This window comes from Leucoraja erinacea, chromosome 13, assembly GCF_028641065.1.
Source record: "Leucoraja erinacea ecotype New England chromosome 13, Leri_hhj_1, whole genome shotgun sequence".
Classification (NCBI taxonomy): Eukaryota; Metazoa; Chordata; class Chondrichthyes; order Rajiformes; family Rajidae; genus Leucoraja; species Leucoraja erinaceus.
This window is the reverse complement of record NC_073389.1, coordinates 33338529-33365963: the sequence shown is the minus strand read 5'-3', so window position 1 is coordinate 33365963 and position 27435 is coordinate 33338529. Positions and strand designations below refer to the sequence as shown.

The following is a 27435-nucleotide window of genomic DNA, read 5'->3' as shown; positions in this document are numbered from 1 at the left end:
GAAGGCAGAGGCAGAGAGAGGGCAGCGGCAGAGGGGCAGAGAGAGAGGGCAGCGGCAGAGGCAGAACGAGGGCAGCGGCAGAGGCAGAACGAGGGCCGCGGCAGAGGCAGAACGAGGGCAACTGCAAAGGCAGAACGAGGGCAGTGCCAGAGGCAGAACGAGGGCAGCAACAGAGGCAGAAAGCGGCAGCAACCTCCCCACCATGCGCCGACACGAGGACCCCGTGCGAGACGGTGAGCGGGGGCAGGTGAGTATCGACCAAAGGACCGCAAAGTTAGGCCACCTCAATCTTCAGCTATGATCTTTGGTCTTCAGTCCAGGGCCCGACTTCATCTCCGGTTGCGTCTTTTGAATAACGGGGGGGGGGGGGGGGGGGGGGGGGGGGGGGGGAGGGGGGGGGGGGTTAGGGAGGGTTATGGGGGTGACGTCACTCGCAGTGCGAGGAAGAAGACATGCACATCCATTGAGATGTCATCAGCAAAAGACAGTCGTTTTTAAATTCAAAGTTTTGTCAGATTTTTGAACATTTTCATGAATAACTCGAGAAATAAAGCCTGTGATTTTCAGATAAGGCGATTTTGGACTCCAGGGGGAAAATGTCTACCGGAATATGTGAACATTTTACATTACTGCATTGTTTTTTTGCGAAGATGTGATTGCACACAAACACACACACAAATAAATACACATCCAAGGTTAGAGTTTTATAAGTATAGAGATGAGATTCGGGAGACCATAGCGATGTCATTGTAACGCAGCTGACGGGCAAACCAAGTGGAAAAGTGGTTTGAAAAGTGATTTGTAACGTTTAAAATGTCAATAACATGTTAAATATACCAACAATCCGAACAAAACTTGTGTCATTTACATCCCAGGACAATGGTGAGTAAGGTGGGCCAAAATTGTAGCACTATTGTTTACCGTTTTGACGGGATTTTGAAATATCACACACAGGCATGCACGCATACACACAAACAAGATGAGAGTTTTAGTAATATATATATATATATATATATATATAAATTGATTATTAACCTACACTGTGCCAACATGTAAAACTTTATTCAGAAGGGCTCCAAAGTTGGTCAAAGTAAATGCACCTTTCTCAGGGTCGCAGTAACAATGGAGTATTTTTGAGTTCAAGTGCTTAGGCCTCAACTATTCATTATATCAATAAATTTGGAAAAAAGATCCACATGCAATATTTCTAAGTTTGCAAAAGATAGTGAACTTGTAGAATTTGGGACCACAGAAGGTTGCAGAGGCTATATTACTCAATATTCTTATGGACATAAATAAATTCTACAAGCAAACGCATTAAAGATCATCAGGGAGAGAGCAGTAATATGGCATTTTTATAAGGCTCCTGTCTTACTTTCTATGTTTCTATCTTTCCAAACCTAAGACTGCCCTGTGATTTTTGATTGAACCTGTATATAAAGCAAGGCTTTATTCTGTTACTAAATATAACAATGACCTTGTGCACTGCGGCTTCTTCTCTCCTGCTTCCGGGACACATTACAGTTTTGCAGTCGGCTACAACCCACCAGACTTTCTGACCTGGGCCAATTCTTCCCATGCAAGCGCAGAATATGAACCTTTCCCTGTTGCTGAGGCATGGCCAGACCATTACAGCTTAATGCAATTCTGCACCAACTCCTGTAATTTTATTGATCCCCTACTACTTTTTAACTTCTGCCAAATTCCTGTTCTTGGCACCATATAAAAAAAACATTTAGTCCTATTTTTCCAAACACATGCCAATATGGGCACCTTTCCACAATTTAATATTGTATGCTCAAGATCAATTAAAACCTTCTTTTAAATTAAAATGCTACTGTGGGTTGAGAATAACTTTGTGGCAGTACAAAGCATAGCGGTAGAGCTGCTGCTTTACAGCACCAGACACCCGGGTTCGTTCTTGACTACTGGTGTTGTCTGTACAACGTTTATATATACTCCCTGTGACCGCGTGGGTTTTCTCCGGGTTCTCTGGTTTCCTCCCACATTCCAAAGATGAACAGGTTTGTAGGTTAATTGGCTTCGGTAAAATTGTCCCTAGTGTGTAGGATAGAGTTGGTGTACGGAGTGATTGCTGGTCAGTACAGACCAGACACGTGCCGTGAGTAATTACTCAGGGTAGGCAGTCAATCGGCTTTTTAAAAAATCTTAATCCGCGCATGCGCAGATTGTTCTCCTCTCCGTAAAAATAAAGAATAAAAAGAAAGTAACAATTCAATTTGCCCAAGACTTCCAAATCTCCTTCATTCTGAATTACTGAATGGGTGGGGGGTGGAGGGTGACGGCAGGTGGAGAGATGGTGGGAAAAACAGGAGCACACCCGGACATCAGTTGTGATCTTATTGAATGACAATACTAGTTCAAGGGACAAATTGGGGGGGAGAGTTCCTTTCACAGCGTGTGATGTCCGGCTAGGGGTAAGATTTGCAGGGAGGGCAGGAGCGTTGATAAGAAGGGGGTCGGGGATCATGCCAGCAACTCACTCGTTTACCGCTGCCGCGGCGATCGGGGCGCAGAGCCACAGCATTGTGGCCGGAGAGGGAAGCAACTCGGGTGGCTGCGAGCGACCGCCGGACTTCGGCGCGTTCTGCCGGCCCACTCACCTGACAGTGCTCTCCGTCTGAACAGTGAGGGGACCAACTCAAGAGCAAAAATCATAGAGCGTGGCTGGTCAGCAGGCGATGGATAACAGGACAGAGGGCAGTGGACACTCCTGTGTCAATGCGAACAAGGGACCAATTGAGGTTACTCGCACTGACACATGGATTAAGCTCCACCGCCCGCTGTCCTATTATCCATCGCCCGCTGACCCACTCTTGAGCTGGTTGCTCTGGCATGATCCCCGACCCTCTCCTTCTCAACGCTCCTGCCCTCCCACAACTTTACCGCTGGCCAGACTCCCCACACGCTGTGAAAGGAACTCTCTTCCCCCCCCAGCGGCGCTGTCCTTTTACAGCCGCCTCCCACTTTACAGCCGCTGGCGCTGCGCATGCGCAGTACACAGTCCACGCTGCAAAGGCAGAATTTCAGCTGCCTTCAGCTCTGCTTGAAATTGACGGCGTGAAGCAGCATCCACGGCACGTGGGGTGCACACACTTTCCCGTATTACATGTACTGCGCATGAAAGGCACGGAGAATTATGCCTACCAATGCGATCGATCTCTGAGGTAGGTATAATTCTCCCGTGCCTTTACTATTTATATTTAATAATGATCATTTTATAATTTTAGTAAGGGTCGGCAGTGCCTACCTTGCCTACCCTGACCGCACGTGCCTGGTACAGACTCAGTGGACCACAGGGCCCGTTTCCGTGTTGTATCTCTAAAGTTTAAATACGTTTTTCTCCCCGTCTGATCTCCCCATGTTGTTTTCCCCTCTGTTTTTGTCTTCAATTCTTTGCAGCCATTAATTTTTCTTTTGCCTCTCCATTTTGAACCACCCTACTTTCCCACCTACTCAAATGTTTTTTTTTCACAATTCCACAATGATTCTTTTTGAAGGAACCCTCACTCGTAACGCGAGCATTTCTCATGGGTCATATTTGACTTTTCCATTCTTTCTTTTTGTGGTTCTGGGCAGGTACCTAACTTCATTATTGTTTAATCAGGTGTGTGGTCACTGCTCTTGTGGGCTTAATCGACATTCACAGAAAATCAAACAACTCTACCCTATGTTTGTTTCCTGTTCTCTGGTACTGTGTTGTGTTCTACTCTGGAATTCTCAGTATGGTTAAGTTTTACATTATCCCTCCCCCATAAAGATTATTGATTGATTTTGTACAATTGTATAGGCTTCTAGTGAAGCCACACATGGAGTACTGTGCACAGTTTTGGTCCCTTTAAAGCTATACTGGCATTTGAGACAGGTTTAAAGAGATTCACTAGGCAAACTACTGGAATCACAGAGTTGTCCTAATTTCAACAGCAGCAAATTAAATTAGACTATATTTTTTGATTAGAAGAATGAGGTGTGATTGAAACATTCAAGGTATCTAAAGAGGAAAATGTTTTGAAAGATTAAACAATTGGGGGTTATAGGGAACTGGCATTGAAGGACGCAAATCCCAGGACAGATCAGCTTTTGTACTAAGTGGAAGGATAGGCTGAGTAGCCTATTCGTTTTCACCCTACAAACAGCTAACAATGGGCTGATTCCTTTATCATCTTTACTTTTTTTGCATATATTGTTCTTTATCTCTCCACATCATCGTCACAAACAACTTCAAATAAGGAATGCATTTATAACATTTAGCAGCCGAGATTCAACGGGTGCCTCAGTACTTACAACAATAATTACCTGAGAACACTCCGATATAATGTGATAATCCCTCATATTTCTTTTCATTTCACTGAAACAGCTTGCACCGACTATGTTCAGTGACCCTCCTGCATTTTCCCTTCAACGAATTTCATGTCCTTTGACTAAAACTGGGATATACATTACCCCCCCCCCCCGCCTTACAGGGCAGGCATGGTATGTATGATTGCCACACATACATTCTAACTGCTAGAGAGGTCATCTTTAAAATCTGAAGCCCTCCTCGTTAAGTGCGCAGCAACTTGTCCAAAGCTACATTCAATTGGCAATGGCATGCTACTTTTAGCAAATTGTTGGGTGTACACCAATGTAATGCTGCTTACAACAATTTTTTGATCAATTCACAATCTTTTGTAAGAAATTCTATTGGGTGTTATTGCTCCATGCAGCGCAGGTTTAGTGTACCCTAAAAATGGGTAAATCTAGTTTCATGGTATTTGTTCATGGTTTATAAAAATTTCCAAACTGATGAAACCCAATATTTAGTACAAAATATATTAAAAGATAATAGTCTAGAAATATTTAACATAATTTAGAAGATGTTTTCTAGCTTGGCTCACCTGCGTCCCATCTCCATTCACCAGAGGAGGTAGAAGAGACAAATCAACGTTGAGACGCGAGGTTGCGTCAAGTGGTGGTGGATTTTCTGCCATTATGAGAAGTGTAGCCGCAGACTAGTTTCTTCTTCCCACTCCTAATTTAAAAAACAGTATATTAATGAATAAAAAAATAACTGCATCTAAACATTATTTTCAAGTATCAAAAATAGTTTATGCCAGCCATAGTAAGTTAAACAATTGGGATCTCCCTCCCATACCAGTCCCTTTCAAAGTTTCAGATCCAATCTTCCTTGAAGCCAAACAACTTTACTGGAGATCTATACCTTGTCACAATATCTCCTAGATTTTGGAAACCCTATACATTGCTTTTCTCCCGTTACAGCTAGAATTCCACCTTAAAGTGTGGCAATGCTGTTGAACCACCTCGGAAATTTTCTGGGTGCAGCAAAGCTGTTGAGAGATCACCAAAATCACATACAGCTAAGTGATAGATGCCAATCTTGCAGTCCTCCATGTAACAACACTTACAAAGACCTTTACGTAACGTAAAAGACAAAAATTAAATAAACCAGGAAATATTTACTCTCCATATGCCATTGCGTGCATGCTGTCAACCTCTTCAGCAACATTAGCTCAATTTATAACATGATTGTTCTGACTCCATGTCAATTCTTATCTCATCAGACAAAAACAATTTTCCCTAATTTTAGGTACAATATTTTGAATCTTAGTTTCTGGATGCTAATCCAGCTCTTGTTGAAAGATTACTGCCCTTAAACTTTTCTCTAACAATGCTATCTAACTAGCTAAGCATTTCTAGCAGTTGCAATATTACACTTTTGGGTTACATCTTGCACTTTCTTCCCTTTGGACGCTCTCTCTTTTTCTAACTTTATTTTTCCACAGATTATAATGCTTTCCTCTGGCCTCCCTTTGATCAGAAATAACCTGCCTTCAATCAGCGACACAAAATGGCTGATATTTCACCAAAACCTCGCACTTCAACAAACTATAAGGTAGATATGATGCTGAGCGTCTCTGTTACTGTTGGCTTCATTTCCATTTTATTCCTTGTGCTTTGGAAATATACAGTCCAGTCCTGTATATTTATCTTTTTGTCTCCAAATTTCATTGAACTTCTGGAAATCCAGTTTTTCAACTCAATAATCTCATCTCCCTCTCGACATGCAGTACTTTGTAACCCAAGTTATAATTCCAGGGTTATCACATAAAATGAAAGCACAAAGGTTAATTGAAGGTAATACAAAAGATTGAGCCATTATTTCCCATAAACTACTTCTAAACCAATGTGTCCTCTCCAAAATACACATATAGAATGTGCTATTGCACCCGTCTACTTTCCTGCTCCACTGAAGAAATATCTCAACTTATGCTCTTTTCCTATTGTTGCATTCTATTCATAGGCGGCACAATGGTGCCTATAAATAGAATGCATAGGCACCATTGAGTTGCTGCCTTACAGCGTCAGATACCCGGGTTTAATCCCGACTACAGGTGGTATCTATACAAAGTTTATACATTCTCCCCGTGACTGCCTATGTAGTACATACACCAATATATCCTCATTTGTATATATTGTCTTAATCAGCACTGCTACTTTGCACTCTGGTTTGAAGCAAAGCTGCATTTCGTTGTACCTGTACTTGTACTATGTGCAATGATAATAAAGTTGAATCTAATCTAATCTAATAGAATTTATCTATTTTCATTTCAGCTATTCCTTTTCTCAGTCTGCTATATTGTGGTAGGTAGGCTTCCCTATAAACATTCATTCCAAAGATATCAAGTACAAGCTCTCTGCTGCCATTCCAGTGGACTTCTTCCCACCCAGCATCCTGAAGAGATTCCATCCATTCCATTTGATTTCACTACAATGGATTCTACATGGATAGAAAATTGGCTTCATGAAAGGAAGCAGAGGGTAATGGTAGAAGGTTGCTTCTCAGACTGGAGGCTTAGGACTAGCGGTGTGCTTCAGGGTTCGGTGCTGGGCCTATTACTGTTTGTCATCTATATCAATGCCCGTTTCCACTTTATGACTACATACAATTTTCCATTCCATAACAATGGAAATTCCTTCAGCATTTATCAATATGAATTTCATCAGGTGCACTATATTTATCATATTTCCACTTCCGCACTCTTCTTTTATACTTAACAATTTCGAGAAATGCCTTGTTCTTCGTCTCATCAGTCTTCAGATTTGTCAGATAATCTCCCATCTCATGGCTTCATTACAATCTTTCCATCCCAACACTGAATGTTCTCCCACCATTCTGTACAACTGCCTTCCCCAGAGCACTTTTCCATGCAAACACAGGCAACCTCACATACATCACTAAAGCATATTTGAGTGAAACAGCAATGCACCCAAGCCACCTGTGACTCACTTTACCCTGCCTTCCCAAGCACTTAAAAAAAAAGGAAAAGGATGTGATGAAAATAAACATCCTGGCAAAAAGTAAGCAATTGTAGTACACAAATAAAATGAATTATTTCCAGTACAATTCCAAGAGGGCTATCAAAACACAAATATAATTCCTAAAGGATTAGAAGACAGTTACATTTAAAGCTGGAACAGATCTTTACAAAGTGATTACCTCCAAGATGCATTTTACAGATGACATGTGAAAATACCTTAAAACATTAGAGGAATAATTTAATGACAAATATTGCCCTTCCATTCATTCAGGATATAGCCAGTGCTTCAAGCTGCATTCACTCATGTCATTTTAAATACAGAATGGAGCAGTTGGTACAAATAGTAGAGTTGCTACCTAACAGATCCACCGACCTGATGCATTGGATCTTTCCCTGTAATCTTATGGGTTTCTGCTGGATGCTCCGTTTACGTCCTACATCCCTAGGACATGTTTACTGGTAGGCTAACTGGCGACTGCAATTTACCCCTAGTGCTCAAATGAATGGGAAAATCAGGGGTAATTTGATGAGAACTGAGTATAGAAGTTGGGATGTAATGTTAAAATTATATAAGGCATTGGTGAGGCCAATTCTGGAGTATGGTGTACAATTTTGGTCGCCTAATTATAGGAAGGATGTCAACAAACTAGAGAGAGTACAGAGGAGATTTACTAGAATGTTGCCTGGTTTCAGCAACTAAGTTACAGAGAAAGGTTGAACAAGTTAGGGCTTTATTCTTTGGAGCGCAGAAGGTTAAGGGGGGACTTGATAGAGGGTTTTTAAAATGATGAGAGGGATAGACAGAGTTGACGTGGAAAAGCTTTTCCCACTGAGAGTAGGGAAGATTCAAACAAGGGGACATGACATGAGAATTAAGGGACTGAAGTTTAGGGGTAACATGAGGGGGAACTTCTTTACTCAGAGAGTGGTAGCTGTGTGGAATGAGCTTCCAGTGAAGGTGGTGGAGGCAGGTTCGTTTTTATCATTTAAAAATAAATTGGATAGTTATATGGATGGGAAGGGAATGGAGGGTTATGGTCTGAGCGCAGGTATATGGGACTAGGGGAGATTATGTGTTCGGCACGGACTAGAAGGGTCGAGATGGCCTGTTTCCGTGCTGTAATTGTTATATGGTTATATGGTTATAACATAGGAGAATAGAAATGGGTTTAATAGAGGATTGGAATAAAAGGGTGTTTCTTGGTCAGCATAAAACTGTTTTGAATGGTCCGCTTATGTGCTGTATGTGCACAATTCTACGAAACAAACTACAAACTATCCAAAGTATTGGCAATAAATCAATACTTTAATGAGCAAAGTTCTTCTTCAATTTCTGAAACTCGAGTACAATTCCAACGTAAAAAGCACGAAGTGGAAAAACGAAATTACCTCCCTACTTAATAGAAGTAAATTCTTAAATTGATTACATTTTGTCACAAAAGAAGCCTGTTTGAAGTTAGAGAGCTCTTACCCATATCAAAATGTGCCAAAAGTTGGCAACTGTACTTTTGAAAGTAGAAGAATTAACAATTTAATTCATAGGAATCATTCACTTCCTTAGATGAAAGCAGGCAAAATTAAACCATGGTTTTGTACCTTAGCCAATTAAAATCTTGGTAAATCAGATACTGGAATGCACATATCCTTGATTCATCTCCCTAAAATATCAATTGCTTTTACTGGGATTAAACTAATTGATTTAAATGGTCATTATACAATATTTAGATTTTGTTTATTTAACTTCACCTATTAGTTACCAGGTGATAATGGTACATCTTGGCTGTTCTTAAAAAAAAATGGCCAGGCAAACAAATGTTCAGTGTCATGCACAATAACTTATTTTAATAAGAAAAAATATAAAATTACAACATTGCTTAAGATGGAAAATTAGGAGATTCCACTCGAATCCAGGATCTTTAATATGCACAAATAATTCTACTCAGTTGACTTCTACAGCATAGATGCAAGGAAAGCATATGCCCTCCCATATAATCCCAGGTAGTAACCATGGGGTAACCTCGCAAAATAATTAAGTAATTCTTTGTAGATACTGAAACCATTAATTAAATATTATTCTCAGTTGGAGGTGCTCCTCACACAAAATCCAAGTGCAAGAGGACAGATTAACTGTTAAATCCATTATTGTCCTAAAAGTTACTATTCTGAAGAAGGGTCCCGACCTGAAACATCACATATTTTTTCTCCAAAGTCTGATGTGCTGAGTTACTCCAGCACTTTGTGTCCATCTTCGGTATAAACCAGCATCTACAGTTCCTTTCTATACATAGTGAATCAATGGTACTGTATTCCTGCCCCAAAGCAGATTCACATGTTTTTTAGAAGATACCATGCCTACAATTAAATGCAGTTTCTAGCTTATAGCTATTTAGAAAATACTTTTTTATTTTCTGGATTCAAAATAGAAAAACCCTCAGATTTCTTCAACTCTCAGATTCTTAACAACTTTTTCCCTCAGATTCTTAACAAATTTTTCTCAGCTTTCAACCTTTCCCAAGATATGGCCATTATTTACTGAGCACCGAACTTCAAGTCAGATGATCCTAGAGTTACTGCCATTCAGGTAACAGAAATTTGCCTGTACAAAATTCATATCTCTATCAAAAAATTTGGATGAGGAATAAATTTGTTTTCACAGAATAACTTTAAAAAAAGTAAATTTTTTAACTCATGTTTCTTGTGCAGACGATGCAGCTTCACATTATGAAAAATCATGAACACCCCCTTCCAACATGCAGGGGTCACCAGTATATAACTCTCAATTCTTTCAATAATCATTTGTAAGCGTAAAGAAAAGCTGCATCCCAAATACAGCACAATATTAATATTTAAATGCCTTTTCTATAACATCCATGGACGCCTGCATTTGCCGAGAGGTTGCTCTCAAGATATCTGATGCCTGAAACGAAGTTTATAGTTCAGATGCTGGAAGGTTTGAACTTACCAATCAAGGCTGATTTTATAAACTATTTGAGGGGAAAAAAAATATCTTGAGAGAACAATATTTTTAACAAAGATGGACACAAATGCTGGAGTAACTCAGCGGGTCGGTCAAGCCATGGGTCAAACTCAGTCGGAAGAAGGTTCCGACCCGAAACATCTTTTTCTCGAGATTCAGCCTGACCTGCTGAGTTACTCCAGCATTTTGTGTCTATCTTTGGTATAAACCAGCATCTGTAGTTCCTTCCTACACCGTATTTTTAACATTGAATTAGGAAAAAATATTAGTTTGCTGTTCTATTTGTTTATTTTTAGCCCAACATTTTCATAGATCAAAAATGAATTGAAATGCACTCTATTGGTCAGTTCTGGCTGCCATTGCATTATTAGTTCCCTTAACAATCTATTTTGAGGTATAAATGTTAAACACGTTTAGTATTAGCATTACCCAAACATACTGTAATCACAATTAATTTGTTGTAATAATTGTTAATATTTTCAGATTTGTAATAAGAATTTGATTTACAACTTGGGGGGGGGGGGGGGGGGGGGGGGAGGGGGAATGCAAGGGTTACGAAGTTAGAGAAATTATTTCATCCCACTGGGTTGAAAGCTTCCCAAGCGAAATATGAGATGCTGTTCCTCCAATTTGCTTTTGGCCTCACTCTAACAATAGAGGAGGCCTAGCACAGAAAGGTCACTGCGGGAATGGTAAGAGGAACGAACGTGTTTGTCAACGTGTAGATCAAGCAGGTCCAGATGGACTGAGCGAAGATGTTCAGTGAAACCATCGCTCAGTCTACGTTTGGTCTCGCCGATGTATAAGATTCCACACCCTGACCAACGGATACAGTAGATAAGGTTGGAGGAGGTGCAAGTGAACCTCTGCCTAACCTGAAAAAACTGTCGGGGTCCTTGGACAGAGTCGAGGGAGGAGGTATAGGGACAGGTGTCATATCCATCAACTATCTCTCGTTTCCCTTACCCGACTCTCAGTCTGAAGAAGGTTCTCGACCCGAAACGTCACATATTCCTTTTCTCCAGAGATGTTGTCTGACCCGCTGAGTTACTCCAACTTTTTGTGTCTATCTTCGGTTTAAACCAGCAGCTGCACTTCCTTCCTACACAAATTGACCCAAGAATTTTGTAAATATTTTCTGATTTTCAAGGATTCTAAAATGAAGAATTCAACCAATATTGCAGAAAGCTTTAAAGAATTCCCACCAATTTCAAACAACTGAATGATTTTGTTGAATAATGTCAGGCTAATAGTTGATGTAATAATACAGCAAAATAACAAAATATTTTACCCTATTCAACTTGTTTAGGGTAATGTCATTTCTTACCCTATTGAAACTGTCATGTCCTTCAGATTTTTTTTTTCCCCTACAACTCTTCACAACAAATCCACTTTGATGGGCAAGTCCAAACTTTCCAGAAACTGAAATGTAAACATCTGCACTAAATAATTGTGGGATAACAGTCTGCTGGGTGATTAATTAACCTTTATTAAACTAATCCTTGTAAAATGGTAGACTTATCATATATAAAATTACACTCTGCAGAGAACATATCAATTATATGAAGACTGATCAAAATATTTTTTTAAATCACCAGATTACATTGTCTAAAGCCGCTTCTTGCCCTTTTCCAAATATTGGCAAGCTGCATAGTTTTCCCTGTAGCATATGATCTTGTTTATGGGCACTTCACAGAAGCATATTTGTACATAGGAAATTCCAAGTTTTTCCTCTGAAGATAGAGAAAAGGACACTAACACCATCCTACAACACTATGGACAATTTACATTTATACCAAGCAAATTAACCTACCAACCTGTACGTCTTTGGAGTGTGGGAGGAAACCTAAGACCTCTGAGAAAATGCACGCAGTTCACGGGGAGAACATGCAATCTCCATACAGACAAGCACCTATACTCAGGATCGAACCCGGGTCTCTGGCACTGTAGGGCAGTAGCTCTACCGCTACGCCAGATAATGCAAGTACCCAGTCAGCCAAGAATGGACTCGACCCGAAACATCACCCATTCCTTCTATTCAGAGATGCTGCTTATCCTGCTAAGTTACTGTCTATCGTCAGTCAGCCATGAAATGTTGTTCCGGACTTTTAAATTCATAATTAGCAATATTACACAAAATATTTCCTAATTATTTTAACATAAAAATGAATATATTTTCGTTTGCACCCAACCATTCCTAATGCATTAGCTATCACTACTTATTCACGTAGACAACTGAATTATAGGTTTGTGAATTCTGTGCCAAGGTAGCCGTGGCAGCAATCGAATGTTGTACAAATTAGTTCAGCATCTCCAAACTGGTAACTACTGGGGTCTTAAACATGTAGCAAACAAGGGTTTTCAACTGTTAAAACCATGCAATAATTGCTGGCCCAAGAACAGTAGATAGGTATAAAACTTCATTACAAGGGACTTCAATCAAGCCATGTGAAGCCCCTGTCCCACTTTCACAACCGAATTGGCAACCTCTGCCAAGTTTGCCCTAGACTCATACACACAGTATGGTCACCACGAGGTCGTAGGAGGTCTTCGTAACTCTTCCTCACGCTCGTGAGTGGTCTCCGTGTACTCGTGGCCTCAAGTAGGTTGTGGCGTTTTTTCCAGCCTGATAAATGTCCATGAGTTAAAAGAAAGGTCGGCATGGAAGAAATTGATACTTTTTACTCGTAGGTAGGTCGTGATGGTAGTCGTAGATCGGTAACTGGCCCGAGAAAAAAAATGCAAACATTACGTCATTTTATCATGTGATAATTTTCCACTCGTAGCTAGTCGTAGTTGGTCTTAGGTGTAGAAGACCGAGGTCGAGGGGGTCGTAGACATAGTCGTAGGAGGTCGTGGATATAGTCATAGGAGGTCGTAGGCATAGTCGTAGGAGGTCTTTTACTTCGGCGAGTCAACACAACCTTGATATTTCTTTCAACTCATCTAGGGTCTTCTAAACTCGTGGATTAGTTCGTCCAAGTGGGACAGGCCCTTTAGCATACAATTTTGAAAAATGGAGGGAAATTCTGGTGACAGCGATGAAAGTACAACCCAACAATTGGCAAATCCATTAATTTACCTTGTTGGGCTGAAAAATGTAACACTGTCTTTTCTCATTAAAGGAAACCCAAATGCCATGTTGACTGAGACAGGAAATTAAATTATAGGTTTTATACCTCAGTGTTTCCTGAAATCCTTAAATTCTTCACCATACTGCATTTTATCCCATTGTTTTCTGTTGGTGGTCTGCTTTGACAGATTTTAACGAGGATGTTGCCAGTACTTGGAAGGCATGAGCTATAGGGAGACGTTGGGTAGGCTGGGACTTTATTTCTTGGCTTGCATGAGGATGAGTCTTATAGAGGTGTACGAGATCATGAGGGGAATATATAAGGTAAATGCAGGGAGTCTTTTATCCATAGTAGAGAAATCAAGAACCAGAAGCACAAATGTAAGGTGAGATGGGAAAGATTGCTGGAACTTACTTTTCTGATATTCCATCTTACTTGACATCCAGTTTGTCCATTTGGCTACCTGAGAACTACAATTTGTTAATGAGGCCTTATTTTCTTATTTTGTGTGTTTTGGGCTCAATTGTAATATGTGCTCAAAGAGCAAGGCATTTATCTTCAAAAAATATTAAAATTACATATGCACTACAAATCATAAATACCACAATATCTCCCACACACCAGAATCACTTTTGAAATTCAATTGCATAGTTTATTAAGATTCTTGCTCATTCTTTATTGGGGTACATATCATACAATAAACACAGGAGGAAAAAAAGGAGAGGTTGTCTAAATCATTTTCCATTGGAATTAAAAGGTTAAGCACTGAACCAATGAAAACATTACTCATTATTAAGATATGGCATTGATATCGTTTTTTTATTCTATTACCATTAAAGTGGTTTGAAAAAGAATTGTTTGCATCAAGATAACAAATATAAAGAGGTGAGAAAAGATGGGACAATAGTTGATATGAAAATCGAGCAGAAGTGAAGTGGAGGGTGAAATTGGAAGATAGCCAGGTGGGTGCAATATGGAAGGAGACATGGCAAATAGGCAGGTGGACCCAGGTGGGGGTGGGATGGCGTAAGTGGAGACAGAGGCTGGAGGAACACAAAAGTTGACATCTGAAAAGCAAGGAATATGATAATGGGACCCATTAGTGGAGACATGAAGGGCAGATGGAACCGGTTTGGGATGTGAATATGTTGGACACAGAGTAAGGGAAGTAAAGGGTACACAAAAATGCTGGAGAAACTCAGTGGGTGCAGCACCATCTATGGAGCGAAGGAAATAGGCGACGTTTCGGGCCGAAACCCTTCTTCAGACTGATGGGGGATGGGGGGTAGAAGGAAGGAAAAAGGGAGGAGGAGGAGCCCGAGGGCAGGGGGATGGGAGGAGGCAGCTCGAGGGTTAAGGAAGGGGAGGAGACAGCAAGGGCTAGCAAAATTGGGATAATTCAATGTTAATGCCATCCGGACGCAAGCAACCCAGGCGGAATATGAGGTGCTGTTCCTCCAATTTCCGGTGTTGCTCACTCTGGCAATGGAGGAGACCCAGGACAGAGAGGTCGGATTGGGAATGGGAGGGGGAGTTGAAGTGCTGAGCCACCGGGAGTTCAAGTAGCTTATTGCGGACTGAGCGGAGGTGTTCGGCGAAACGATCGCCCAACCTCCGCTTAGTCTCCCCGATGTAAATCAGCTGACATCTAGAGCAGCGGATGCAGTAGATGAGGTTGGAGGAGGTACAGGTGAACCTTTGTCGCACCTGGAACGACTGCTTGGTCCTTGAATGGAGTCGAAGGGGGAGGTGAAGGGACAGGTGTTGCATTTCTTGCGGTTGCAACGGAAAGTGCCCGGGGAGGGGATGGTACGGGAGGGAAGGTAAGAATTGACAAGGGAGTTGCGGAGGGAGCGGTCTTTGCGGAAGGCAGACATAGGGGGAGATGGGAAGATGTGGCGAGTGGTGGGGTCACGTTGGAGGTGGCGGAAATGGCGGAGGATTATTTGTTGTATTTGCCGGCTGGTGGGGTGAAAGGTGAGGACTAGGGGGACTCTGCCCTTGTTGCGAGTGCGGGGATGGGGAGAGAGAGCAGTGTTGCGGGGTATGGATGAGACCCTGGTGCGAGCCTCATCTATGGTGGCGGAGGGGAATCCCCGTTCCCTGAAGAACGAGGACATTTCCGATGCCCTGGTGTGGAACGTCTCATCCTGGGAACAGAAGCGGCGTGGGCGGAGGAATTGGGAGTAGGGGATGGAGTCTTTACAGGGGGCAGGGTGGGAAGACTTGTAGTCCAGATAGCCATGTGAATCAGTTGGTTTGTAGTGTATGTTGGTCAGAAGTCTGTCCCCTGCGATGGAGATGGTGAGGTCACGGAATGGTAGGGAAGTGTCGGAAATGGTCCAGGTGTATTGGAGTGCCGGATGGAAGTTGGTGGTGAAGTGGATGAAGTCAGTCAGTTGTGTGTGGGTGCAGGAGGTGGCCCCAAAGCAGTTGTCAATGTAACGGAGGTAGAGGTCGGGGATGGGGCCCTGGTACGTATTGAACAAGGATTGTTCAACGTACCCGACAAAGAGGCAGGCGTAGCTGGGGCCCATGCGTGTGCCCATAGCTACGCCTTGTGTTTGGAAAGTAAGGGAAGTAGGTGGATGGAACTCTGGGTTGGGGCAGGTATGAAAATGGGTGATGGGGGGGGGGAATGGGGAAGGGAGAAAAAATGGGAGGACTGGAGGTAGATTGAGAGTGTGAGAAGGAAACACTGAAAGTAAGGGTTACCTGGAATTGGAAAATTAGTTGTTTATTTTTTGCCTTGGCTTTTCCACATATTCACCTGCCTCTGCCTCCGCCTCCCAACTTCACCCCTATCTGGCTCCTTTGCCTGTCATCCTTTACCCCTGCTCAATCTACCCATCACCTAACAGCTCCTCTTCTCATCCCTCTCTCTATTTTTAAACCGATTATCCTTCACTCAGTCCTGATTCAGGGTTTTGACCCTAAACACTGACATTTCCTCGCTCCTCCACAGATGTTGCTTGGCCAAATGATTTCTTCCAGCAGTTTGGTTTTTCTTTTGCAGAGGGGTTTATTGTATCCCATGCAGTTCATGAGAAGCGTGGAAACCCTATAAGACTGCATTCATGCTCATCAAATAATTATGTTACGAGACGTTTGTAAATGTGACAATGTGGCTCGCTTTGGAGTTGGTCGTTCAAAGGTGAGTTGGTGAAACTTACAATCAAATCAGTCACTTATAAATGTACACACTTTGTTTAATTTTGATTTAATCATTTAAAAAATACTTTTCCATGATTATGTTGGGGTGCTCAATTGTAATCACTTTTATTGTTTGGGGCGATGGTAAAGCATTCACATGTTGAAGACTCTCACTGCCTCGTTGATAATGTGCGAATGCATTTACCACTGATCAATTGAAGATACTGTACAGATCTTGTTTCAAATGGGCAACGACTGTTTCAATATCCAAAGACTTGCAAATGAGGATAACACAAAAATATTTAGCAAATTGGACCATTTCTGATATTATCATAGAGGAAAGATTATTAATGAAGTAGCTTAAAGTAGTTAAACTTATGCAACTGAGTAACCCCGCTAGCAATGTTGTAATAGTGAGACCATTTACTGAAACATTTGAGATGATCAAATTTAGCGATTGAAATTTATCCTGTACCATCACTTAATGGGTTTCAATCTTTGAGCAAAGGAGAATTTTAGAATTATTAAATCAAGATTGCATAAAGTGCATAAATTGACAAATGACTGATTTTGTGGTAAAATTTCAACAGCTCACTCAGGAATTATATCAGCTCCAAAGTAGACCACAACATCACATTTTCAAAGGTACACAAAATTGCTGGAGAAACTCAGTGGGTGCAGCAGCATCTATGGAGCGAAGAAAATAGGCGACGTTTCGGGCCGAAACCCTTCTTCAGACTGATGGGGGGTGGGCGGGGAGAAGGAAGGAAAAGGGGAGGAGGAGGAGCCCGAGGGCAGGGGGATGGCATCACATTTTCAAACCTTGCCATGAAATAATCATTTGACAAGCATGGAATGCAACTCTCAATCAGCTTCTCACAAGCTGTGGGACATGCAGCAAAACACACAGTAAAGCACAACTATGTGTACGTACCTCCTGGTGACTTTTCGTATCAACTCATACGTATAAGAAAACTTGTTTCCTCATCAAGATAACAGATATCTTGTTTTCAACATAACTGGCACTTGCAAACCACAACTTGGGTCATACACTGACTTTCCTAACCACCATTTCCCCCACCCCAACCCTGCAACTTCCTCATCACCAGTTGATGAGTTCTGGTCTTCCCGAGTAGCTTTAGTCTGTGAAAAGGTTCCACCCCACCTTAGATACTAGATTGGTCACGATAAAATAAACACAAAGTGCTGGAGTAACTCACCGAGCCAGGCAGTATCTCGTGTAGACATAGAGCAACGTTTTAGGATGGAACCTTTCTTCAGATTGCAGTGGGGGGGGGGGGGGGGGGGAAGGAGGAAAGATGGACCAGAGGTGGGGATGGAACAAAGCCTAGCAAGTGGCAGGTAGATACAGGCGAGTGGGGATTGATTGGCAGGTGTATTTTTTCATCTCTAAATTTTGTCCACCCATCTAAAAAACATGGTGAAAAAGGCTTTTGGCACACTGGCCTTCAGCAGTTAGGACACTGAGTACAGGAGTGGGGACGTTATGTTACAGTCGTACAAGATGTTAGTGAGGTCACGCTTGGAATATTGCAAATAGACTTGCTAGAGGAAATACATCATTAAGCTGGAAAGTGTGCAAGACAATTTACAAGAAAGTTTTTTTTTCGGAGCTTAATGGCCTGAGTTAAAGGGAGAGGTTGGGCAGGATAGGATTTTAATCCTTGGAGAGTACAAGGCTGAGAAGTGACTTTATAGATGTATATGAAATCAGGAGGACCGTAGATTATGTGAATACACAGATTATGTCCCAGGGAAGCAGACTCAAAAACTAGAGTGCAGACATTTAAGGTGAGAGGGGAAAGATTTAAAAAAGGACCCGAGCAGCAACTTCTTCACACAAAGGGTAGTGCATATATAGAATGAGTTGCCAGAGAAAGTGGTTCAGGCAGGTATAATAAGACCATTTAAAATAAATTTGGTCAGATACATAGTTAGGAAAGGTTTAGAGGGATATGGACCTAACTCAAGCAAACAGGACTAGTTTAGATAGGCATCTTGGTCAAGTTGGATCAAGGGCTGTTTTCATGCTGTATGACTATGACAGCCATCACCTCTTTGCAGTTTTCTGTTTGCCAGAAATCCATTTCAAAAATTTATCCTGAATTAATGCCAGGGAATGCCCCTCCTGTACAGTTCAGAGCATCATTCCTTATACTTACCTTGAAAACAATGCAGTTTACTGGGATGATACAAGGGCTCCAAAGGTTAATATTAAATACCCATATTATCCAAAACAATGCTGTAATCCTTACTTCTTTATAAGACTATGGGGCCACATTGTCAAAGATTTCAATATTTCAAATGAATCTGATGTCCGGAGAAACTACTTCCACTAGTTGGAGAATCTAGGATCATTATAGAAACATAGAAAATAAGTGCAGCAGTAGGCTATTAGGCTCTTCGAGCCTGCACCGCCATTCAATATGATCATGGCTGATCATCCAACTCAGTATCCTGTACCTGCCTTCTTTCCATACCCGCTGATCCACAAGGGCCACATCTAATTCCCTCTTAAATATTGCCAATGAACTGGCCTCAACTACCTTCTGTGGCAGAGAATTCCAGAGATTCACCACTGTGTGAAAAATGTTTTCCTCATCTCGGTCCTAAAAGATTTCCCCCTTATCCTTAAACTGTGACCCCTTGTTTTGGACTTCCCCAACATCGGGAACAAACTTCCTGCATCTAGCCTGTCCAACCCCTTAAGAATTTTGTAAGTTTCTATAAGATCCCCCCTCAATCTTCTAAATTCTAGCGAGTACAAGCCGAGTCTATCGTCTTTCTTCATATGAAAGTCCTGACATCCCAGGAATCAGTCTGGTGAATCTTCTCTGTTACTCCCTCTATGGCAAGAATGTCTTTCCTCAGATTAGGAGACCAAAACTGTATGCAATACTCCAGGTGTGGTCTCACCAAGACCCTGTACAACTGCAGTAGAACCTCCCTGCTCCTATACTCAAATCCTTTTGCTATGAATGCTAACATACCATTCGCTTTCTTCACTGCCTGCTGCACCTGCATGCCTACTTTTAATGACTGGTGTACCATGACACCCAGGTCTCGTTGCATCTCCCCTTTTCCTAATCGGCCACCATTCAGATAATAGTCTACTTTCCTGTTTTTGTCACCAAAGTGGATAACCTCACATTTATCCATATTATAATGCATCTGCCATGCATTTGCCCACTCACCCAGCCTATCCAAGTCACCTTGCTGCCTCCTAGCATCCTCCTCACAGCTAACACTGCCCCCCAGCTTCGTGTCATCCGCAAACATGGAGATGTTGCATTCAATTCCCTCGTCCAAATCATTAATATATATTGTAAATAGCTGGGGTCCCCGCGCTGAGCCTTGCGATACCCCATTATATTGTGATGATTATTGCCCAGCTGTTTCCAGTCTTCTGTTTGTTCTGGTTCATTCCCCAATATTAAATGCAATAGTACCTCTTGCTGCGCTTTTAGAATATAACCCAGCATATGCTGTCAGACCTCATTATTCACAATGCCTATCTCTTTTGGTCAGTTACATTTGGGGTAGTTGAAATTCCTAATGATTATTGGTTTATTATTAATGTCCACCTCCAATTGCCATCAACTGTATGTTAACACTAAGCACAATGATTCAGTTTTCACATTTCTAAAGCTATATTATTATATTTCTGTCATTATGTAACTTCTAATAAATAATCTGCAGCTCTTCCCTTTAACCCCACCCAACTCTTTTCTAAATGTCATGCCTTGAAACATTTACTTCCCAGTTCACTTTTTTATCAAGAACACCTTGTGCACATAGATCAACATATTTTAAAAATAATTTTGCTAGGATTATAAGCATCTTTATACATTTCTGATGCACAACTAGTTATTGGCCTGCCATCTTTATCCAATCCTATAACTATAGCAGTATGCTTCTACTTACTGTTTATCTACAATCTTTGGGATACCAAATTGATGATACCTTCATACAAGCTTATACAACCCATCACCTCTTATTAAGAGCATGGTTCTTGATCAGCCCACCACACGTTTCAGTTTCTCCTGGTGTTAGTAGCTCAGGAAAAAAGTTTCTCTCTCCCATACAAAGCCTTTAACCGTATTTAAAACGACAGATAATCTTGGTTAACATTTCATCCAAAAGGATGCACAGTAGATATTGTCCAGTCATTGGCATTCATGATTGAATTATGTGCTCAAATCTGCAGCACTACTTAAATCCACAGCTCTGTGGTTAGAGGCAAGCATTAAAATTGTTAGCTTGGCTCAATTGTTTTAAGCTCAATACTGGAAATGTGCAATGTATTGAAAAGGGAACCAGTCCTGTTTTAATAGAAGTGCTTTCATAATTTCTTGTGATTTAGCAATTTACCACTTGGAAACTGGCAAAACAATAGCGGGCTTTGGGGCTTTGACACCTAGTTAAATATTTAACGTGAAAGAAACAATAAGACCACAACTTCAAAGTTTGACAAAAATATTTAAAAAGGCAAAGAAAACTGATTTATTGAGTGATTTTGCATTTAGTTGGAAATTAAAACTATTGAACAATCAGTTTCAGATGGTAATATTTCAGTAATTACAAATTGGTACTGCATAATCGAATGATGATCTATTATCATAGATTTTTGATAATAAAAACAAATGTAACACAAAGGAATCTATCCTTGTGTAACCACTACAATTCCCTGTTATCAATTCATCGTCTGCTTTGATGTTATTTTCACACACTTACCGTTCCATATCTCTAGACTCCCTCGCCCCCGAGTCTGAAGAGGGGTCTTGACCCAAAACTTCACCCATTCCTTCTCTCCAGAGATGCTGCCAGTCCTGCTGAGTTACTCTGACAGTTTGTGTCTATCCCAGTTATTTCTGGTCCTTAAGTGACTTATGGCACCAACCTTCATTTAGCCCTAATCTATTTCCCACTTGGGTAAAATATCCTTACAACTGAAATCCAGAAACATTACCACTACTCCTCAGTGACAAATAAATTTAAGAAAATGGTTCCAGGATGACAAGGTGATAACTTTTATAGGTGAAACTACATTAAAACCATGGCCATGGAAGACCATGAACTTTATAGAACGAAAGATCCAACACTATTTTCAATGGCTATTTCTGAGCCTTATAATTTAAGACAAATGATATCCCATCACTGTTATGCTTTGAAGTAAAATTTACCTGCAACTACAAGTAGACAACAGCAAATTCACAAATTGTATGTTGAGAAAATAGAGTTGGGAGAGTGACAGGATCTTTTGTTGTGTATTCCCATGAACGAAACACAAGTACTATGATTTGAAATGGAGCGCCAATGCAAAATAAATACTGAATTGAATATATATAGATAGATAATCTTGACCTCTGTTCTCCATCCCCTTTCTCTCTGCCCCCAGGCTGTGCACTTGACCTCTGCTGCCATCCTCCTCCCGGCTCCCTCCCCCACCTCCAACTCTCCCGCACCCTACTACTGACGTTCATCCCCGCACTCTACCATTCCCCACGTGCTTTGGCTTCCCTGTGGTCCCTCACAACCCTCTTTCACATGCTCGTCCCCTTCCGTACCTCCAGCCATTGCCCTTACCTTCCCTCCTCCCCACACATGCTTCTCTTCCCATCTCCCCACAAGACACTTCCTGCTCTCTTAGGTGCCCCTCAGCTCCAACTTTCTTCTTCATCCTCCCACCTACATACCACCTCCCCCACGTAGCTACCCCCTGCCCACTCCCTTGCTCGTGCACCCTATGCATCCCCCTGTCCACGCTCCCTCCCCCCCCCTTGCACGCACCCCGACTCCCTCTTCCTTGCACGCACCCTCTTCCTCCCTCCCTTCAATTCCCCCTACCCTCTCTCCCCCTCCCCTTACCCGTATCCTCTCCCTCCTTCCTCGTATCTCTCCTTGCACGAATCCTCTCCCTCCCAATACCGTCTCCCCCCCCCCCCTCATTGTTCCTCCTTCTGCCTCCTCCAAAGTCCCTCCTCCTTCCCTCATACTCTCTCTCACTCCTTCCTATCCCGCAGGGGCCCTCTCGCTCCCCCCTCTCCCTTGTGCCACTATCTGTCCGTCCTCCCCCTTCTGCCTGCCTCTGCCTCTTCCCCCTCAAAGGTACATAGGATATACGGAGCAAAATCAGGGCATTCTCCCATCGAGTCTACGCCATTCAATCGTGGGTGATCTATCTTTTCTTCTCAATCCCATTCTCCTGCCTGCTCTCTCTCCTGCCTGCTCTCTCTTCTGCCTGCTCTCTCCCCCCCCGCCACCCCCTTTTTTCCTCCTTTCACCTCCACATCCCCCTTCTCCACACCTTCTCCCCCCTGTACTCACTCCTCCTCCCCCTCTACTCTCTCCTTCTACCAGCTCCCCCCCCCCCCCCCCCCCCCCCCCCCCGCTCACTGCTGCTCCCCCTTCCCCTTCCCCTCCCTCCTTCCTCACTGCCCCGATCTCTCCCCTTTCCTATTCACTTTTCTCCGTGTCTTGTTTGTTTGTTTGTCGTTCCTTCCTCCCTCCCTCCCTCCGGTCCGATCGCGGACTGGCCGCACTTCCCCCGTCTGTCCACTTACCACCACCACCCCCCTCCCCCCCAAGGGCCCGGCGGGGTTGCGTTTGGACTCGCGGTTTCGGTGATGCCACCGCCGCCTCATCTCCGGGACGGCAGCGCTCGCGAGCTCCGGGCGGCCCCAACCGTCACGGCAACCATCGCCATCTTCAATTGTCTGCGACGCGCACGCGCCGTCCGGCACTGACCCCCCCTCCCGCCGCTTCTTGGCTTTGTGAAGCCGCTGGAGGCTGGACGGAAGAGTCGAAGCGACTGCTGCAAACTGCTATTATGTGGCGCCTTTCACTTCTTCAGAACAGTTAACGAATCTATCGTCAAGTCACTGCGATAATGGAACATGCGTTTACCAATTTGATGACAGAAAGCTCCCAGAATCCGTATTTGATTAACTGAGCATGCCATGTTATATTTCAGAAAAACAAGCAACTGCAGGTGCTGGTTTACAAATATAAGGCATAAAGTGAATTCCAAAAAAAGGATCGAGGAAGGGTCCCAACCCGTAACGTCGCCTATCCATATTATCCAGAGGTGCTACCTGACCCGTTGAGTTACTCCAGCGCTTTGTGTCTTTTTAACGTCATATTTCAGTTGGTTGTGGATAGATGTTGGCAGGTTTTTGAGCCTGCACCGTGACGGACCCTTGGTCCGTGAGCTTGCGCTACATTATTTTCTATGTCCATGCGTGGAGTTGAACAGCACCTATGTGATAGCTGTTCCTTCTCGGCACTACAGTGACGTGTCAAGCCTGCAGGGCATGGTGGAATTATTAAGAATAAGGTGCGATTCAATGTAGTTCTTTCCCAAGAGTTGGGCTTTCTGAACCATCCCTGGTATAATATGAAACTGGCACAATAGCAAATTTGAACCCCCAACAGCAGATGGATTGTGAGTATATTTGGCTCCAGTGATCCAACTTCTCCCTTTCAAGTTTAGAGAGATTTGACCCATTGGGATAGGGGAAGGGAAATAAACCGTTTCCAACAACTTGTGTCATTCAAATTTGTGTGCTTCTAGAATCTGAAGAATACTCATCCAAAAAGATGGTTCATATAGGAAACATAGAAATTAGGTGCAGGAGTAGGCCATTCAATATGATCATGGCTGATCATCCAACTCAGTATCCCGTACCTGCCTTCTCTCCATACCCCTGATCCCCTTAGCCACAAGGGCCACATCTAACTCCCTCTTAAATATAGCCAATGAACTGGCCTCAACTACCCTCTGTGGCAGAGAGTTCCAGAGATTCACCACTCTCTGCGTGAAAAAAGTTCTTCTCATCTCGGTTTTAAAGGATTTCCCCTTTATCCTTAAGCTGTGACCCCTTGTCCTGGACTTCCCTAACATCGGGAACAATCTTCCTGCATCTAGCCTGTCCAACCCCTTAAGAATTTTGTAAGTTTCTATAAGATCCCCTCTCAATCTTCTAAATTCTAGAGAGTATAAACCAAGTCTATCCAGTCTTTCTTCATAAGACAGTCCTGACATCCCAGGAATCAGTCTGGTGAACCGTCTCTGCACTCCCTCTATGGCAATAATGTCCTTCCTCAGATTTGGAGACCAAAACTGTACGCAATACTCCCAGGTGTGGTCTCACCAAGACCCTGTACAACTGCAGTAGTAGAACCTCTCTGCTCCTATACTCAAATCCTTTTGCAATGAAAGCTAACATACCATTCGCTTTCTTTACTGCCTGCTGCACCTGCATGTCTACCTTCAATGACTGGTGTACCATGACACCCAGGTCTCGCTGCATCTCCCCCTTTCCCAATCGGCCACCATTTAGATAATAGTCTGCTTTCCTATTTTTGCCACCAAAATGGATAACCTCACATTCATCCACATTATACTGCATCTGCCAAACATTTGCCCACTCACCCAGCCTATCCAAGTCACCCTGCAGTCTCCTAGCATCCTCCTCACAGCTAACACTGCCCCCCAGCTTAGTGTCATCCGCAAACTTGGAGATATTGCCTTCAATTCCCTCATCCAGATCATTAATATATATTGTAAATAGCTTTAATGGGAAATGGGGAGGTGCAATGAGACCTGGGTGTGCTTGTACGTCAGTCACTGAAGTTAAGCATGCAGGTATAGCAGGCAGTGAATAAAATGTCCCGAAATACTTGATGCCACGAGTGCCTACGACTAGCATCACAGCCTGCTACGACCTACCTACGACCTCGTGACGACCATGCTGCGAGTATGATTCAAAGGCAAATCTGGCAGAGGTTGTGAATTAGGTCGTGAAAGTGGGACAGGCCCTTAATGGCATGTTGGCCTTCATTGCGAGAGGATTTGAGTTTACGAGCAAGGAGTTCCTACTGCACTTGTACAGGGCCCTGGTGAGACCACGCCTGGAGTATCGTGTGCAATTTTGGTCTCCTAAATTGAGGAAGGACATTATTGTGATTGAGGGAGTGCAACGAAGGTTCACCAGGTTAATTCCCGGGTTGGCGGGACTGACATATGATGAAAGAATGGGTCGACTGGGCTTGTATTCACTGGAATTTAGAAGGATGAGAGGAGATCTTATAGAAAAATATACAATTCTTAAAGGATTGGACAGGCTACATGCAGGCTAGCTGCAGGAAAAATGTTCTCAATATTGGGGAGTCATGGTGGTGTAGCGGTAGAGTTTCTGCCTTACAGCAAATGCGGCGCCGGAGACCCGGGTTCAATCTTGACTACGGGTGCTGTCTGTACGGAGTTTGTACGGTATCCGCGTGAGTTTTCTCCGAGATCTCCGGTTTCCTCCCACATTCCAAAGACGTACAGGTTTGTAGGTTAATTGGCTTGGTGAATGTAAAAATTGTCCCTCGCGTGTGTAGGATAGTGTGAATGTGCGGAGATCGCTGGTCGGTGCGGACCGGTGAGCCGAAGGGCCTGTTTCCACGCTGTATCTCTAAACTAAACTAAACCAGGGGTCACAGTTTAAGAATAAGGGTTAGGCCAGTTAGAACTGAGATGAAGAAAAACTTTTTCACGCAGAGAGTTGTGAATCTGTGGAATTCTCTGCCACAGAAGGTAGTGGAGGCTAGTTGAATGTATGTTTTCAAGAGGGAGTTAGATTTAGCTCTCGGGGCTAAATGAATCAAGGGATATGGGGGGAAAAAGCAGGAACGGTGTATTGATTTTAGATGATCAAATTGAATGACGGTGCTGGCTCCTGCACCTATTTTTCTATGTTTCTATATTGAAAAGGGGTGCCTAATTGGCTTACCTTCTATACTCATGATTGTGTAGCCGGGCACGGTGTGAACTCCATCTTCACGTTCGCCGACGACACCACCGTTGTTGGATGAAATATAGATGGTGATGAGTCAGAGTATAGAAGTGAGATCGACCGATTGACCAAGTGGAGACAGCACCACAAGCTGGCTCTCAATATCATTAAAACCGATGAACTGATTGTGGACTTTGCAAGAGGAAGGATGAGGACCCACAATCCTGTCTATATCAACCATATTTAATTTTTAATTGTTGTTAACTTAGTTCTAAATTTAACTTGGATGATACAGTTTCATCTACTGAGGAAACTAATCAGAGAAATAAGAGCTCATTGAACCAACAAGTTCCAAAAATATTCAAATTTCTCAGTTTTCTATCAGAATAGACGCTCATTTATTACATTAGGTTTCTCAATTCGAAGAGCAAAAAGTTGCACATGCTGGAAATCCAGATTAAAAACTGAATAGATTGGAAAAGATCAGCAGGTCAGACAGGATCTATAGATGCAGAGTTAACAAAGAGATAAAGTTAACTAATGAAAAGTAATCTATCCAATCTCTTTCTCTTTCCACATTTGCTGCTTGACTTGCTGAGTATGTTCGGCCATTATGTTTTTAATTATTGGCATTTCCATGGACAGACATTGTCATGAATTGCAGTGATACATTTCTGTAGCCATCTACAGGTCAACCAAACTCTGCTCAATAGGACGTGCACTTTGCCTGATAATTTAACTTCTCGATTATTGCAAAGTGCCATACACATGATGTGCTCCACACTTTCACCAGAATGCCTACATAACACCTGCTGCTGTCCACCATCATAGCTGTCTTGATGTCATTACTATTATTCTTCTTGACAATGTCCAACATAATATTTAAGATTCTTTCTTTGTGGTTTTATCCATCTTGGGTGTATTTAGAGTATGTCAGCAGACATACTCTGATGGGATATCTGTGAATTGTTGCTATCCGGTTTATCTGGTGCTGCAGACTGGAGCCATGTGGGTGAATGCTGACAGTTAAAACAACATCATGTTAAGTGGGCAAAATTTAATTGAATAGTCTCCCTGAAAACATTAAA

The 27435-nt window shown here is 42.6% G+C and overlaps 1 protein-coding gene across 4 annotated transcripts in view; it reads right to left on the bottom strand.

Annotated features, from left to right (window-relative positions):
* fndc3a (fibronectin type III domain containing 3A) overlaps window positions 1-24017 on the bottom strand; it is a 144037-nt gene extending 120020 nt beyond the window's left edge. For 2 of the 4 annotated variants that reach the window (XM_055644850.1, XM_055644853.1), the window contains exons 1-3: window positions 23129-23292; window positions 11284-11419; window positions 4899-5032 (exon numbers count right to left, since the gene is read on the bottom strand). In XM_055644850.1, coding sequence (XP_055500825.1) covers window positions 4899-4991 — 93 coding nt within the window. In that variant the 5' untranslated portion in view covers window positions 4992-5032; window positions 11284-11419; window positions 23129-23292. Of the gene's footprint in view, window positions 1-4898; window positions 5033-11283; window positions 11420-23128; window positions 23293-23659 lie in introns of those variants that run through there. The other 2 variants (XM_055644852.1, XM_055644851.1) reach the window with 2 other exon arrangements.
* Window positions 24018-27435: the final 3418 nt, after the last annotated feature.